Source organism: Sinocyclocheilus anshuiensis, unplaced genomic scaffold (assembly GCF_001515605.1).
Source record: "Sinocyclocheilus anshuiensis isolate Anshui unplaced genomic scaffold, SAMN03320099.WGS_v1.1 scaffold86, whole genome shotgun sequence".
Taxonomy (NCBI): Eukaryota; Metazoa; Chordata; class Actinopteri; order Cypriniformes; family Cyprinidae; genus Sinocyclocheilus; species Sinocyclocheilus anshuiensis.
In genome coordinates, this window is record NW_015547662.1 from 2,492,910 (window position 1) to 2,511,257 (window position 18,348).

Consider the following 18,348-nt stretch of genomic DNA (forward strand, 5'->3'; position numbering starts at 1 on the left):
AAGCATAGACAAGGTGTGTGTGTGTGTATGTGTGTGTGTGTGTGTGTCTCTAATGGCCTTTCAGCTAGTGATGGGAAGTTCGGCTCTTTTCAAAGATTCGGCTCTTTTGGCTCGGCTCCCTTAGAAGAGCCGGCTCCCAAATGGCTCTTTATTTAGTATCACTCTGAGCCTTCTATTTTAGCCCAATTTAGCAATTGTGAATGGTTTGTGTGTTTGTAAGCAATTTTTTATTCAGTGTTTTCATAAAAGCCTTATTTTTAAGCTTTTTTTTTTTCGTTACAAAACAAAAATACACAGAATCTATTATTTAACATTTTTATAAAACTTTAATAGAACAATTGAACACAGAACCACAGCAAACAAATAAATAAAGGCAAAAGTCTTAACATTAAGACACTTTAGTCTTTAATGCAGGTTGGCATTCAGAAATATCAGATGCCTCAGCTTGGATGTGCTGATGCGATATCTCCTCTCTGTGATTATTTATGTGATTATTTGTCCTGTTTTTGAGAAGACTCTCTCTGAGGGGACCGATGTTGCAACAATGCAGTGTCTTCCTACCTTAACCAACGCGCTGCGTTTAAATTCGACTCCCCCATCGCTCTGTGTACCTGGCCTTTACCACTACACTCGCTATCTTCGGAGCGTGTGTCCCCCTTCCTTCTTTCACATAATGGTATGATCCTAGTCTGTCCTCCCATGTGATTAGCCGCATGTGTATTTTTTTTTGTAACAAAAAAATTCATAAAAATAAGGCTTTTATGAAACCACTAAATAAAAAATTGCTTACCAACACACAAACCATTCACAATTGCTAAATTGGCCTAAAATTGAAGGCTCCGGCTGAAGATTCGGCTCTCCCCAACGGGAGTCGGCTCTTCTCGTTCGCTACAAAGAACCGTCTCTTAGAGCCGGCTCATTCGCGAACGACACATCACTACTTTCAGCATAGCAACGTACAAAACACACAGTGAACGTGCAGTCCTGCCAAGCAAAGAAATATAGATAGATAGATAGATAGATAGATAGATAGATAGATAGATAGATAGATAAATAGATAGATAAGAATTATCCCACATTGATGGACCACACCCACAGAGCATAAACTATTACTTTTAGTTCAGATACCAGATTTTTAAAGTGTATTCTCTTCCCTTAAAAAAATCTGATAATAATATTTATTTTGCATTACTATGCATGAATATACTGTTGTTTGCATATCAGAATTTGTATGTAGCATTGATTTCCCTGCTTTCTTTGCAGGTCTGCTACCCAACATGGCCACACATCCCAGAATAAGAAAGAGAGTGGGAATACAAAGTGGACAAGAGAACTGGACATCATTGCATTGTTGGGGGATGGGAGGGATGAAATAAAAACAAGGGAAGGAAAGCCAGATAGGAAACTGGATGGAAAATGGAAAGCAAGTTTTCAGTGCAGTCTCCATGACAACCCCCCTGTTGTGAACTGTGGGCGGGCTATTATGGGTTATATTTTCTTGAATGAGTTTCCCTCAGGAGCACTGGAACATCAAACGCTGAGCAGAAAATTTGCGAAGAGGAACAGTGGCATGTCCAATTAAACACACTCGCCTCATTCAGGGAACTTTTTCAGCACTAGTGCTTCCACGCCTGTTAAAACAGGCTCAATTGCCCACTCATAAACCCTCAGACACAGACACAGGCAGCCAGATGGACACAGATGGCAATATATGAATACAAATACACACACTCACTGAGGTAGCCGCTCACATACAGAACGCTGAAGGACGAACAAAAAATATATACAGCGTGTCTGTAAGTTTAAGCAATAATGTCCTCTAATTCACTTCCAAGTTTTTGACTCTGTGAACTACGGATAATAAATGCTTCAGTATGCGCTTGGTTGGGAGGAGGACAAACAAAGAAGAATGAAAGAAAAGTGATAAAAGAAGAAAAATGAGGCAGAGAGAGGGGTGCTCACTGAAGATAAAAAACAAAGAGGTTTAGTAGAAACTCCTTTTGACTTTGCCAGAATATCATCTGTACTAATTAAGTCAGTCTGTAACTATTCTCAGTGTGTGTGTGTGTGTGTGTGTGTGTGTGTGTGTGTGTGTGAGTGTCACTTTCCTGGAGTAGAAACTCCTTGTGACTTTGCAAGCATATCATTTGTTCTAATTAAGTCGGTTTGTAACTATTCTGAATGTGTGTGTTTGCTCACCATGGTGTAGTTGTGTGCCACCTTATGGAGGTCCAGACAGCCCTGAGCATCTGCAAAAGATCGAATGCCCAGACAGTTGGAAGGATGGAGTTGTTTCATTAGATAACTGCAGCAGGCTTGAACCACCGCAGACAGCTGCAGAAGACAGGAGGCCGACAACAAACTCTCTATAGTGTCCTCTCTCAACTCCAAACACCCTGTAGAAAGAAAGACAGTCATTTCTGTTAACGGATGTTAATAATTATTTATTAAGCACACTACCGTTCAAAGGTTTGGGGTCAGCAATACATTTTTGGAAAGAAATTAATGCTTTTATTCAGAACTGATGCAAAAATTTGATCAAAAGTGACAGAACAGACATTTATGTTACAAAATAAATATATGCTGTCCTTTTGACCTTTCTATTTACCAAAGAATCTTAAGACTGAATCTCCACTGAAGACTGGAGTAATGACCCCATAAATAATAATAATTTTAAGATCCTCTCTGTTGGGTCATATTAATTTTAATTTTACTTTTACATTTTAATTTTACCCCATACAATGAAAGTCACTGGGGTTCAAAACAACACTGGACCCCACTGACTTTAATTACATGTAAAAAGAAAAGAAAAACTATACTATTTATTAATCTTTTGAATTAGCTGCTTTATTTTTATATTTTCAGTTCTCATTTCAGTATTGAATATTTACTTGTGCATGGTAATTTTGTTTACTTTGTTTACTTTATGATTATATCCAATGTCACCTAGCACTCAAATTGAAATATTTACACTTAAAATAGATATTTAATAACAATAAATAATTATATTTTATAATAATATTTTAATAACTCTGTTAAATGCAATCTTTAAAAGATTTCAAAATTAGTGTTTCATATTTTCAGTTATAATATTGTAATTTTAAAAGTGTTGCATATTTATTTTCAGTGCATTTTCTTTTCTTTTCTTTTTTTGCCACAAAATTGTATACAATTTTAATATCAGTCTAATAATACTAAAATAATTTTCAGTTTATTGGTATTTGCACCAAATTTTAATGACAATCTTTAGTGTGTGCATTTTCATCCTTAGTATGTGTATGTCTAATCAAGCCTTCTCTTCCAGATAAACACATACCTGTGTAAGCATACTGTACCAAGACCCATAATGCATCTGGATCCACACCCTCCATTTTGACCTCCTCTTGTTTTGCCTCTCGGACATCACTGGTGAACATGGCCGCAAAGTAATCGGACACTGACGAAAGAACCAGTCTATGACAGAAAGAGAGAGCGGGAGAGAAACTATGATACAATATCTCACTGAGTGCCCACATGCTTTTACACACTCTCATTTTTTCACACATACTATACGTCTTCTGGATCACTGAATAGACACTTTTGTGTGCTGCAGGTAAAGCATGATAAAAAGTTGGAAAAGAAAACAGACGGAATAGAGAAACAGAGACAGATTACACTAAGGATCTGTTAACTGAAGCATGGTAAAATGAGGATTTCCTATTCAAATCCAGCTCTGCAGAAAAAGATATTCACACACACAGTCAAAGCTTGCGCCTTTAAATCTATTAGACTCATAGCCAAAACGCTAATTACTGTATCAAAGAGCTGAGTGTGTGTGTGTGTGTGTGTGTGTGTGTGTGTGCTTGTATTACCGCTTGAAAGGAAGGCAAACTCTGTGTGGTTTGTGTTTGTTTGCTTTACATATTAAGTTACTAAGCAATTTTATTGTTCTGCTTGCAAGTATGCTGGTTGTGTTTAATAAGATTAATACAAAATTTGATAGGTAATTTACATTAAATACATCTAACCGGATTACCAACTGACAGCCACTAAACCTCATAAACTTGACACTTAACTAGAAATGAAAAAAGTATCATCTCAGATATGACACCACTGAAATTATCCTGAAAAGTCAATCTCTATTGACTGATAAGAATAAGATCTACCTTCGCTTCAGAAGGCCTTTATTAACTCCAGGGAGCCGTGTGGAGCACTTTTTATGATGGATGGATGCACTTTATTTTGCTTCAAAATCTCAACCACCAATCACTGCCATTATAAAGCTTGGAAGAGCCAGGACATTTTTTAATATAACTCCAATTGTATTCGTCTGAAAGAAGAAAGTCATACACCTAGGATGGCTTGAGGGTGAGTAAATTTCATTTTTGGGTGAACTATCCCTTTAAAGGGATAAAATTTGTGACTGCAGGGGGACTATAAGACAGCTGCAGAAGACAGGAGGCCGACAACAAACTCTCTATAGTGTCCTCTCTCAACTCCAAACACCCTGTAGAAAGAAAGACAGTCATTTCTGTTAACGGATGTTAATAATTATTTATTAAGCACACTACCGTTCAAAGGTTTGGGGTCAGCAATACATTTTTGGAAAGAAATTAATGCTTTTATTCAGAACTGATGCAAAAATTTGATCAAAAGTGACAGAACAGACATTTATGTTACAAAATAAATATATGCTGTCCTTTTGACCTTTCTATTTACCAAAGAATCTTAAGACTGAATCTCCACTGAAGACTGGAGTAATGACCCCATAAATAATAATAATTTTAAGATCCTCTCTGTTGGGTCATATTAATTTTAATTTTACTTTTACATTTTAATTTTACCCCATACAATGAAAGTCACTGGGGTTCAAAACAACACTGGACCCCACTGACTTTAATTACATGTAAAAAGAAAAGAAAAACTATACTATTTATTAATCTTTTGAATTAGCTGCTTTATTTTTATATTTTCAGTTCTCATTTCAGTTCCATTTTTTAAATATTCTATTTAACTTTATTATTATTATTTTGCTTCAAAATCTCAACCACCAATCACTGCCATTATAAAGCTTGGAAGAGCCAGGACATTTTTTAATATAACTCCAATTGTATTCGTCTGAAAGAAGAAAGTCATACACCTAGGATGGCTTGAGGGTGAGTAAATTTCATTTTTGGGTGAACTATCCCTTTAAAGGGATAAAATTTGTGACTGCAGGGGGACTATAATCATTTTGTAAGCAAAATGTTCCCACAGACAATGAAAGCATTTGAGCAACAGGAAGTGGTGTAAATATGAATACATATTAATCATTTTACTATTTTCCTGCCTGATTAATATTAATAGCAGAAACTACCGCCATGTTGTGATGCCACAAACAATCCCCCACCCCCAACCCGATCTCATGAGAAAATGTAACTACTTTACAAGTTTATTTTGTATAAATTTATATTTTAGTTTGTACAAAAATTATTTATTTTTTTACAAAAAACGTAGGCATGGTCCAACCCTATAAACCTAACCCTCAGTGGGGCAAAAATGTACGAATGAGATTGTATGAATTCATATGAATTTGCCAAAACATAAAATCGTTAAGAATTGCCTTGAGAGTGCCACTTCAAAACTCCAGCACCACTGGAAGCGGGTACATTCAAACATAGAGATATGGAAACACATGAAGCTGGTAATGGTGAATACGCATGCAAGAATTATGATGAAAAAAGTAATGAGGGGAAAGAAGAAAAGAGAAAGAAAGGGAGCACAAATAAGGCTTCAGCAGAGAAGCGGGGAGTGAAAGTACATTAGAAACTGTGAGACTCATTTGGCAGCATGAGTAACACTCAGCATTTGCCCTCTGCCACTCTCCTTCACTCTCTCTATCTGCACTTTCATCACCGAGCAGATTGCTTTTAAACCTTTCCCTTTGCACACAAGCAAAATAATCTAGCAGTTCTTTGTTTTTACTCATATTAGAGTGTCACTGAATAACTGATTCAGCTTTCTTGTAAGCTCTTTCTCATAGTAGCCTGAAAGTCTGTGTGCTAAAGCAAGATTTTAGGATTTTAGCTTGCAGATGGTGTTCTAGTTAAAAAGGTACAAAGGCTATTCACTATACAGTGCATGTGTGTGCATCATTATAAATAAAACGCCAGCTAAAACCTTCCAGCTGCCCGAGGCAGCCCTGAAATCAGCAGAACTATGCCATCAACAAACACGTGGAAACAACACAAAGAGGAGGGGAAAATAATGAAGGAGAGGAGAGATCAGAGAAGAATAGAGGGATGGAATGCCAAGGTGCTGCAATATACAGGTCATTTTTTCGATTAGAGAAATGTTTCTGTCCTCTACTATGATTTTGATGTATAGGGGTGTCAAAGTTTGCTTGTTAACACATGCAGTTAATACATTTTTCAGTGCTATTCACACATTTATTCAATTTGACACTATAAAGACTATATTAAACTCCGTGTGATTACCAAAAACTGATTGGATCAGAGCTGACACACACAGAAGTCCTTAGCAAAGCATGCATTCATAAGTAAATAATGGCGACAGACCATCCTTATGTGCGATTTATTTATAAATCAAAACAAATGGGACGTTTAACAAAGGTAAAGTCATTTGCATTATTTGTATGGCAGAATTTAACTTGTCTGCAAAAACTGTCGTGCATAGAAATGTCAATGTGAAGATGAAGTCTTCTGAATCTCAACACGTTTTATGTCTATAATTACTTTTTTGTAAATTTGCTTTTAACAGAGAGTGTTTGAAGGTCAGAAGTGTAATTTATTGTATGATTTTAATATCGTGATTTGAGAGCAAGTTTATTGGGTGTCATACTCAAACCAGTGAATTTTTATGTATTTTAATTCAATATAGGAAAGTAAAAATCCAACCATGTCTTCACCAAAAACTGAAGTATTTCCATTAGCATTTCAAAATACTAATTAATATCATACAATTTACATTAACACAAATTAAAAAAATCTTTGAATGTGCATAATTTGTGTATGAGGACTGAATTTTGATTTAGTTCATGCACTGAAATTACTTACTAAAAAAAAAAAAGAACAAACTCTCTGAGCTGGATTTAAGCTTAAGATCTAAGCTGGAAAAACATTTCAAAAAATGCACAAAGAGCATGAGCGAAAAGCTGTGGAACGGTGGCGGGGGAACACAACAACTGTGTCTGATACGGTTTTGTTTCACTTTAATAACCGTTAACAGTATAAAATATTCTCACATGCAACAAAATGCACACATATATTTTGTAATATAATTTTTCTAATCTGTCTTGTATGTTTGCAATACATTACACAATACACACAGATCACTTTATATCTGTAATTGAATATACATATAAATACAGTCATTTGCATTTGTACTCTGAACTGAAAATATATGTGAATGCACTTTTGCATTTTTAATAACTTTTGAGACTGTTGTTCCACAACACTGATTCTCAAATATAAGTAGCTTAATCGTTTAACACAAATGTCCACCTCTCCACAAATCTACAAACTCTTGTGTGATACATATGTGCTGAACACCTGTCACTCTATCAGCACCACAGGGAAATCTCACTTGTCATAGGCTATGCTTTCTCATGAATATCAAAATTATATGTATGTGTTCAGAGCAGTGTAAATATAAAACATACATGTCGCAGCCACATCTAAAAAAAACCTAAGCTAATGACTTTCCCTTAAAATTATATCACTGTTGTTCTTTTTTTCTTTTTTTCTAGAGGAAAAAAAGGGTTTTGTAAAGATAAGGTTTAATGTAAAGTTAAATTACGTTTTCATCCGTTGTAACCATAACTTATTCCAAATGTTCTGTTGCTATAACAGACACTACACTTTATCAAAAATCATACTCAAAATAGTACCATGGCAGTTTCAAAAGTCCAAAGTTTTATTCGTCAAAATCAGAAACTGCAATACTTGCTGACAATGAGCTGTGCTATAAATGTGCCACTACTGCTACATTCAGCAGTAAATTGTAACTACCATCACTCATCTTCAGCATTTCCAGGGCATTTATGATTCAGCAGCATGGACTGGATCTACTCAGGCTGAAGAAAAACTTAAACTTGTCGCTGGATTTACTAAAGTTTTTGTGGTTCAGTTTGAGGCTATTTGATATCAATTGTAATGTCTTTAATATGTTTCACAGAGAAGGCTCCACCATTATTTGCTGCAAACTGGTTTATTGTTTCTGCTTGTATTCCAGTGCAAAATTTTACGGCTTGGTTGTGATTTCAATTAACCATTTGAAATGTGAATGTACCGTTTTTTTTTGTTTTTTTACCTGTGTGCAGGTATTCTGCGTTCTCCAGCAAGAAGGACAACATCACAGAGTTTCCGGGTCCTCAGGTAAGCCTCCATGCGTCTGAAGGTGTGTTCAGTGTGACTGTGTGCCTGGAAATGTTCATCTGACACACACGGCTCCATCGACGCACATGAGGACAAAGTCGCACTGCTGTTAGATGTCCTGAAAACACACATGCACTGGGTTAGAAAATTCACATTGCAAATTTGAACTAACAGACTTGATGAAGAATATATAGTATGTGACCCTGGACCACAAAACCAGTCATAAGGGTCAATTTTTTGAAATTGAGATTTCTACATAATCTGAAAGTTGAATAAATAATATTTCCATTGATGTATGGTTTGTTAGGATAGGACAATATTTGGCCGAAATACAACTATTTGAAAATCTGGAATCTGAGGGTGCAAAAAAATCTAAATATTGAGAAAATCGCCTTTAAAGTTGTCCAAATTAAGTTCTTAGCAATGCATATTACTAATGATAATACATTTTTGATATATTTACGGTAGGAAATTTATAAAATATCTTCATGGAACATGATCTTTACTTAATATCCTAATGATATTTGGCATAAAAGCAACATCGATAATTTTGACCCATTCAATATATTTTTGGCCATTGCTACAAATAAACCCCAGCGACTTAAGTGCTCCAGGGTCACATATGTTCATTATAGTCTGTGTATCTGATTCTTTTTATTAAGTATTATAAATAAAAATTTTAAGACTAAAGAAAGAGTCTTGTTAAATGTACTCCAATGATCTTTGTTTTAGTAGCATCTTCAAAAAAATCATTTTTTTTACAGTGTATATAGGGGTGGCTTCAAATATTGTGTAGGACATTTGGGAGCTTTTGAGTTAAAAATGTTAAGAGCCACTGCTCTACAGAAATTTTTGTGAAAATTTCACACACATGCACATGATCAATGGATGGATAAATATAGAGGGCTTTAGAGAGCTGTTAGTAATTAGCTTTGATGATGAAGCTGGCCATGAAATACACAAAGCAATTTAGCTTGTTCCCAAACGGCTGTCGTCTCTACTGCCTCTCGCTCTCTCTCCCTTTATCACTCGCTTCCTGTCATTCTTGTCTATCTCTCTCTTCCCGTCTCTGCAGATTGCCTTGCAATCCCCATTTCAGTGTTCACACTTATTTTCTCTCTCTTAACGGTGATCTTGTGAGCACATCTCTATAGTAGAAATTCTGTCCACATTCGAGGGCCTTCAGACTCATCCAGGATCCTTGATAATTAATTGTTCTTGCTGTAATTAATCACAATAGCCAGAAAGTGAGCCTGCGGATAAGGCAATAATAGTAAACTCTAACTGCTCTTTCTTGTCAATGAATCACAAGTTAACAGTCAAACACGCTCAAGCACTGAAATGCAAGACATTTTTAGTCCTGTCCGTTATTGAGAACCAGAACTGCAGGTTTGTGAAACAGCTATATCAGCTAAATCAGTCTAATTACCCACTGGCTGTTTAGTGAAATACACGTTCAAAACAGACCTTTGTTGAAATAAATGGTATTAGAATAAAAAAATGCATATATCACATCACTACAGAAAAGAAATCATTCTCATTACAAAAAGCAGAATTTACTGTGAACTGTGAAAAATCGCAGTGCTGCTCTTATTCACTATGAAAATGCTGTGTATCAGATTACATATACTGCATTTATATTATAACAATAGTCTTTGCGATTTGATAAGCATGCTAAACCATATTGTGTTCTCAGGCACTGTTATAATTATTTTTAAAAAAGTTACTTGCCAACTGGTAAGTAACACTGTTTCATGTTTTCGGTAATGCTGATTTTTACTCATATTTGGTACTTTGTGAGAGTGTTTATTTTAGGCCCTGAGTATTAGTTATTGTTTAGCATTGATATTGCAGAGCATAAAATAGGCCCATTTGTAAGGTTGCAGGATTTTTCTGTTTGGGACAAAAACTATAGTGAGGGTGACATGTTAGCATCATAATTAAACAACATTTGTTTTTTTTAAACAGGCAGTAATGCTCAACCATTCAAAAAGGCTGATTATTTTATAGCCCAAATGTGAAGATGCTACCTGAAATGTATAAAAATCAATATTTAAGTAAAAATATCACTATAACGGAATGACACAAGTTAAAGGCAAATCCATTTCTAGGGAATTTCTTAAGCGGTCATTCAATTGGCAAATATGGGTAATGGGAAGAGCAGTGTCTCAGCGAGGTTCTCTGGAGTTTCAATGTGCTCAGCAGCAGGAGATAACAGCAGTCAGACTACAACCTTTTACAAGCCAAGATCTCTCAGCCTCACAGACCATGATCAAATGGAAAATCTATTTCATTCAAGCAGAAAGTGCAAAAAAGAGCCCAATCACACACACACACACACACACACACACACACACAGCTTTCAATCACAGCATTTGAAAAGAAGACAGATGGTGAGATGATGAGAGCGAGATCCAAATCTTTTAAATGCAATTAAGGACTTGCTGTCAGATGAGTGTAGAAACCTAGTCTAAGTACCTTAGAGAAAGAATGAGAGATGGGGAAGAAAAAAAAGCTATGGCAGAGGGCAAGATATTTTGATAATAATTCTTACATTTTGTCTCTAAAATCATATGGTTTCAGAAAACCGAACATAGTGCTCAAGTCTCATAGACCAATTTTGTAGAGTTTTTAGTCCTTTTGTCCATCTCTTCCGTTATATAGAAAAGAATAGTGGTCGACTGGTTCACGTGAATCATCTCAACAAACCGATTCATTAAAACAACATGCTGTTTGTTTAACTCCGTTTTAGTGTGGAAAATTAATCCTAATAAGACCAAGACCATGAAAACAGGGTCTTAGACTTGGATTTGAGACCAGTCACAAGTTCTACAACACTGGACAAGAGCATTCTATAATCCACTTCACAGAAGAAAAAAAGCCATGTGGGTTTTAGTAAATGACTGAATTTTTATTTTTGGGTTAACTGGGATTTTGAAAGTAAGAGAAGCAGACATGAGGAAGAGTGCAGAACTGCAGAGATTCCCTTTCTTATGCGCTTTAGTAAGTTATGGGTAGCAGGTTTTCAGCTTCTGGCTCTTCTCAATGCCAAAATTATTTAGTCTCATATGAAAACAGAGACTAGAGGCAAAGTAAAGCACATACACACACACACACACACACACACACACACACACACACTTCTATCTCAAACACAGCAAACACACAGGCAAATTCACAATCCTCCAAACACAACCTACCAAAGTAAACATCACACAGACCCCCGCATGAGTGCAAACACACAGGAGAGAGGCAGCAATTTATCTCAAAAAGCCAGATAAACACCTGCCAGTTCCTGAACATCCCCAGTGGGCACTCGTCCATTCATATTTGCACTCTTTTTCATACTCCCTCAGCTTCCTTTTCATTGAATATCCTCCTTATTTCCTGTCTTCCTCTTTCTCTGTTCTTTCTGTCAAATATTGGGGAGTAACAGTAACTAAAAGTATTGACACTACTGTAGCCAAATTCTACAGCATGACAGTATCCACAGCGATGCTTTCTCAAGTGTTCTGTTTCCAACAGATACCACTGTAACATGTTAAATCGCAACACTCCTGTTTTTAAATCACATTGTTTGCACATGTAGCACTGCAGCTGAGCAAACTAAAGCAATTATTGAACAAGCTCTTCTAAACTTTCCTCCCTCTTATATAGCACTGGACAGTCTGGTTCATTTTGGTGAATCGATTAGTGTGGGTGATTCATGTTAATCTAGCCTATTGAGAAAAAAATTAAAACCATGTGATTTACATTAACGAACCAATTCAGGAAACCAATATCGGAGTTGAAGAATTTGATGTGTTTTATAATTTTATTAGTTGTATTGAGCACAACATGAAATAAAGCCAGATAATGCAGAATTCAAAAAACCGCATTTTGTTTTAGTGAAAAGGTTGTATGGACAGTTAAATCAAGGGGTTCACAAGAAGCTGAAACCGCTTGGTTTATGTGAATCAACTGAATGTACCAATTCACTAAAACAACATGCTATTGTTTTCAACTCAGTTGTAGGATTTTGCATGTTTTATAATTCTACTAGTTATATTTAGCAAGAAAACACAAAATAAAACTAGAAAATGCTAAATTCTACATTTGAGTTAAAAACAGACAAACAACAGCATTTAATTTCAGTGAATCAGCTGGTTTGAAGAGGTAAAGCAAGTGGTTCACAAAGAGTTAAAACCACTTAATTCACATGAATCTTCTGAACAAACCTATTCAATAAAATTTGACAATGTAACTTAATATAATGCAAGTTAAAGGAACACTCCACTATTTTTGAAAATAGGCTCATTTTCCAACTCCCCTAGAGATAAACAGTTGAGTTTTACTGTTTTCGAATCCATTCAGCCGATCTCCGGGTCAAGCAGGTGGTCACGTTGGTTATGTTGACGGATGTTATCCTATTTTCAGGCGCTGCGTAATATCATTGCGCCTGCTGCACCCATGGTACGGCAGCAAAGTTCCTTGATTATTACGCCGGAATGAGAGTATAGTTCCTAGCCATATCGGCCTAGAAAATCACAACTTAGTCAGTCTAAGTACACAATGTAACTACAGAAGAGTCAAGTTTTAAATAGGAAAAATATAGAAACTCTTTGGTCATTTGTGAGCGAGATGCTAACGGTCTAATCAGATTCAATGATCTATGCTAAGCTACAGCTAAAAGTGCTAGGCCAGACCCGGAGATCGGCTGAATGGATTCGAAAACGGTAAAACTCAACTGTTTAACTCTTAGGGGAGTTGGAAAATGAGCCTATTTTCAAAAATAGTGGAGTGTTCCTTTAACTACTAGCTATGATTAGGGTGTAGTTTGGGAATCTACAGTTTCAAAGCAGCTTCTCCAACACTGTTTCTGTCTTTCATTCTTTCCTTTCTGCGAACTTCATTTTCAAATTTTCAGAATTCCCTCTTTCTCGCCCTCTGGCTCTTTTCCTTAATTACTCCATTCTATGCCATTGCTAGTTTCCATTCGTCTTTAAGAATAAGACTCTCTCTCTCTCTCTCTACATCTCCGTCTCTTTCTCATTTTATGAGTCTATTTTATGAGTCTGCTCTATTTTCTAAACCTCATGCTGTGAAAAGATCTGACATTCAGTCCTTCAAAATGAACAGTTAAAATATGCATATTCATGTCTGATCACTTGAGTTGAGGTTAAAGGGAAGAGAGTTGGTTTCCAAGCTATAATGAGCTCCACTCATATCTGCTGTCATTTCAGAATGGATTTGAGCTGGGATTACGACACCATTTGGAGATCTTGATCAGATTTAAACCTCTGTAGGCCAATTCAGAAGGGAATGAGGGAGTATATCAGATGGAGAGGGAAAAAGAGGGATTTTACACTTTAGAAAAGTCTGGTGAACATTAATTATGTAAATGCATTTCAAACAGCATCTTACAAGACTCTGAGTCTTATTCTACAAATGGGTATACATAACCACACATTCAGCTTAAAGCAGATGAGGAGACATAGAGCGCCATAAAAGCAGGAAAGAAAAAGGAAAGAGACGGAAGAGGAACTGAAAGGAGAAAATGGTGTCATGCAAGCAATTAAAGACAAGCCGTCCAAAATATCAATTCAATTCCCAACCAGCAAACTTAATCATGATACATAGTGCAAGAAACAAGTTTTAACCTGTTCGTTGGAGCTGGTATAAATATAGCCTTTATAAATCCATCTGGGGTGCTTCTGCTCTTGTTCAGATGACTTTATTCATAAACCCAAAAGCTCTTTTCTAGCTCTCTCGACAAGAAACTTTTAATGACAACACTGTTTTGAAGGATTAAAAAACCCCATCAAAATACCCCAGTGCAGTACACTGTTAGTGAACATCCCAACCCCGCCCACATTGCTGGAAGCAGCGTTTAAATTAATATATAAATTTGTGGTGCGCACTTTCCTCTTAATAACAAAATAAGCACAACACAAATGACAGTAGTGAGAAAACTGCAGTTAAGAAAGCACTGATCATAGCGATGTGGATATGTTTGCATCAGTGTGTTCATGTTTTTACTCGCATCTGACCAAGAAAGGCTGAACAGAAGAAATGAACGGAGAAGATTTCTGCGTCAAAGAAGGCAGAGCCTATTACATAATCAGCACAGACTAATGATAAGTTAAAGTTCACTTTGGCAAGCAGTTTCAAAATAAAACAACTCCAAACAAACTTAGTTTTGGCCTGATTTTGTTTGGAAAAATGTCACACCAGTGCATTCCTTGATTTCGGTTAAAGTGTACCGAGGCTTTTATTCAAGGCTTTTATTCAAATCTAAACACTAATTAGCTTCAGCACATATATAAAGCACATCAAAATGGTAAACAAAAGTTAAACTGTGCTTCAAACAAAAAAGAGAACACAACTGAACACATGCAAGAAGTGATGCAGGAAATAAAGTAAGATCACGCATGATGCAGGAGTTCTCGCGCAAGACTGGATTTCTTCCCGTTTAAAATTGTAGCCCGCAAGAAGCTCGTGATACAATTATGCTGGTTTCACACTGGTTTGCAGCGAGAAAAAAAAAAGGAAAAAAATGAGAATATGAAGGAGAGAATGGTTGCTTGCTGAAGCCGTGCTTGCTGAGGTTTTGTTGCAGGTCTATGACTCCTCCCTGAACTTCCCCTTGCTCTGTATCGTGCTCTCTCATTGGCTGTAGGTCATCGCCGATGTCATTTTCAGTCAAAACACATTTCACACAACAGGACTCTGAGTCGGCGACAGGTCCAGATAATTAGCATGCTTAATATCTCACGGGCATCGGCGCTTCTCTCAGATCGCTTCTTTCATAACACTGCGCAACTGTCTCTCACGTGAATGAGCGCCAATTTGCCTCCGATTTTGGTCATTTGTTGGCGATTTACACAAAACTGTCGGCGAGTGAAAACTGGGACTAAAATCCTGCAGTGCAACTTTAGAATAAACCACTTGATTCGTTTGGATTCCTTGTCTTTATGAACGTTTTGAAACTAGAAAATTTGTTACGTCGACTTTCAAATGGATGTTCAAAAATGAGGAAAGAAAATTTTAAATATCTTGATTTGTTTTCCAAAGACGAATGAAAGTCTTATGTGTTTGGAATGATGAGAATTTTCATTTTTGTATGAAGTATCCCTTTAAGGTTAGTAATATTTTTATTATATAATATTTTATTATCTAATATCATTAAGTTTTTTATTTGTGTGTGTGTGTGTGTGTGTGTTTGTGACATATGAAGACATAGGTATTACAAGGAGAAGGTGACTTATGAGGACATAACCCCATGTCCCCATTTTTCAAAACGCTTATAAATCATACAGAGTGAGTTTTTTTGAGAAAGTAAAAATGCACAGTTTCCTGTAAGGGGTAGGGTTAGGTGTAGGGTTGGTGTAGGGCAATAGCACATGCAGATTGTACAGTATAAAAACCATTACGCCTATGGAATGTCCCCACAATTCACAAAAACTAATCTGTGTGTGTGTGTGTGTGTGTGTGTGTGTGTGTGTGTGTGTGTCCACATAAATGGAAGCGTGAGCTGGAGGCAGAGAGGACAGAGGGAGAGCCCTGGTTTGAATGCTGTGTGTGTGTGTGTGTGTGTGTGTGTGTGTCCACATAAATGGAAGCGTGAGCTGGAGGCAGAGAGGACAGAGGGAGAGCCCTGGTTTGAATGCTCAACGGATATCAGATGCTTTGTCCCATTATCGCAACATCGTAATTGCAGTTTTCAGTCGGCTAGACGGTTTTCTTCATCTTCCTGTCTCTCTCTCCTTCCATCACTCTCTCGCTTTCTTGTAAGTCATAAACAGCCCCAGGGCCTGGAGGCTTATGGAGTCACACTTGAATCCTCAAATAGTCACTACCTATTTGTGCATCAACTACAACAAACCTTGTGTCTGAAATAATAAAGAGGTGGTGGTCGAAGGCACAAGCTTATGTGGTTTGTGAATGTTATGAACAGTATAAAGAGGGGCCATTTTCACTGAAGTACATTTAGAGGACGGAAAAACAATGACTGTTTGAACTGCATGTGTCTGTAATTTTTTTCACAAGAAAACATTCCGTTTCAGTTTTTCACATTTAAAATCAATGTGTTACTTGCCAGTTGCCACTTCTTTAATTTTTTGTGAAATTTACTTAAAATTTCAGAGTAAAATCTGTTTCCTCACCATAAGTATGAACAGACAGTTCTCACGGTCTTCAGGTTCAGTTTTTTGCATGAGTGTGTGTTTGTGTGGTTATCTCTTCCTGGTATGAACCGTAAGGAGCAGAAGCAATAGGTTCAATCTACCGTCTCCAAGGTGATGATGAGTGACTAAGTGGTTTTCAGAGCTTCACCACACTGATAGAACCACATCCTTCGCTCTCACTAACAAAAAACCCTAGTAAACATACCCACTCACATAGGCTAGTACAAGAGTATGAAGTCTACAGCACAATCAAATGAGGAACACTGCTGCTGGCACATATTTATAGGCCATTACTAAGTGTCAGACACAGAATGAGTCGTCAAACCCAAGAATGGGTCTCAGATTAGTAAGACAGACATGCTTGCACATACACTCTCTATTTTCAATCACATAAAGCATGTACTGTAACATTCTGCAATCCCATAAAGCACTGCAACACCTCAAGTCTGTTTTCATCTTTCAAATTCTCACATAAAAGATTCACAGCTGTTCATCACGCTAAAGATCTGTGAAGGAACATTACGCACAATTCATGTACACATCACTTCCTCACTGAGGCAAGGGTGTTTAGTGGAAGTTACATCTTAATCGCACTACTACGCGTACAGTAAGTGAGCTAATGCATCAAAGGTGGGATAATGGTTTTTCACGTTGTCATGATGCAACAAAAGAAACATGAATTTAAAATCTCCGTCACTCATTGATAGTTCACCAAAAAAAAAAGGAAATTCTGTCATTGTTTCTGAACCCTCATGTCTCAGATCTTTTCAAAGAATCAGTTGTTCTTAGTCACAAAAACAGTCTGGGCTGAGTTTTCCAGGAGCACTGTTGTAAGCCTATTGGTGCCGAATGGTTTGAATATTCTACTTCTGCTTTTGGGAAGTGCCTTCATGAATGAGTCACTCATGAATCGAGTCAGTTCAGCTCACTGATTATAACTTAAATTTGCGTCATTGCTCACATAAAACTTTTGTATGGCTTCACACTAACACTATAACAACATGCAAGAGTTAGACTTTCATGGTACTTTTGTATCATTTTTTAGATTTGACATCTTAGGTCACCACTTATTGCCATAAAAAAAGATACACCAGGACGTTCTTTAAAGGGGTCATATGATGCTGCTAAAAAGAACATTATTTTGTGTATTTGGTGTAATGAAATGTGTTTATGCGGTTTAAGGTTAAAAAAACATTATTTTCCACATACTGTACATTATTGTTTCTCCTCTATGCCCCGCCGTTCTGAAACGCATCGATTTTTACAAAGCTCATCGGTCTGAAAAAGCGAGGTGTGCTCTGATTGGCCAGCTATCCAGTGCGTTATGATTGGCGTGTGACGGAAATGTTACGTCCCTTACCATATTGTGATGCCTGCGGCAACCACATGTGACGACCCCGGGCTAGACTCCACTTCGTCCACGGTGAAAGCCGATCCGGCGATCGAAAGCGCGAAGTTGAAGTATTTCCTCAGCGACCAGCACGGATCAGCTCCAGGCATGACGAAGCAATATCGTCCTCTTTTGGAAGGCCAAACAAAGTAGTCTCGCTTTCACAACGAAGCACACAGCACCTTCACGACATGGCGGCGGCGGCGGCGGCAACAATACTACAGCGAGAATAAAAGTTACGCCTTCTTTCTATGCGTGAACATTTGGGCGGTATTTTGCAAATCTTCCCACATCGTGACGTAGACGTGGGGGTGTGTTAGAACGAGCCGTTTTAGGTAGGCGTGGTTGACTCTTAACTTTTATAAAGAATATCTCTTTGGATTTGAGACTTTAGTCTTTGCAACTTTACAGATCTTCTTTATGCACCAAGAGCTTGTAA

At 37.0% G+C, this 18,348-nt stretch overlaps 1 protein-coding gene across 1 annotated transcript in view; it reads right to left on the minus strand.

Annotated features, from left to right (window-relative positions):
- The window catches only part of LOC107702349 (kelch-like protein 5), a 37,446-nt gene that overhangs the window by 15,934 nt on the left and 3,164 nt on the right, over window positions 1–18,348 (minus strand). Inside the window, exons 2-4 of the mRNA XM_016504637.1 lie at window positions 8,290–8,472; window positions 3,317–3,453; window positions 2,200–2,396 (exon numbers count right to left, since the gene is read on the minus strand). Of these exons, the coding sequence (XP_016360123.1) occupies window positions 2,200–2,396; window positions 3,317–3,453; window positions 8,290–8,472 (517 nt within the window). The remainder of the gene's footprint in view (window positions 1–2,199; window positions 2,397–3,316; window positions 3,454–8,289; window positions 8,473–18,348) is intronic.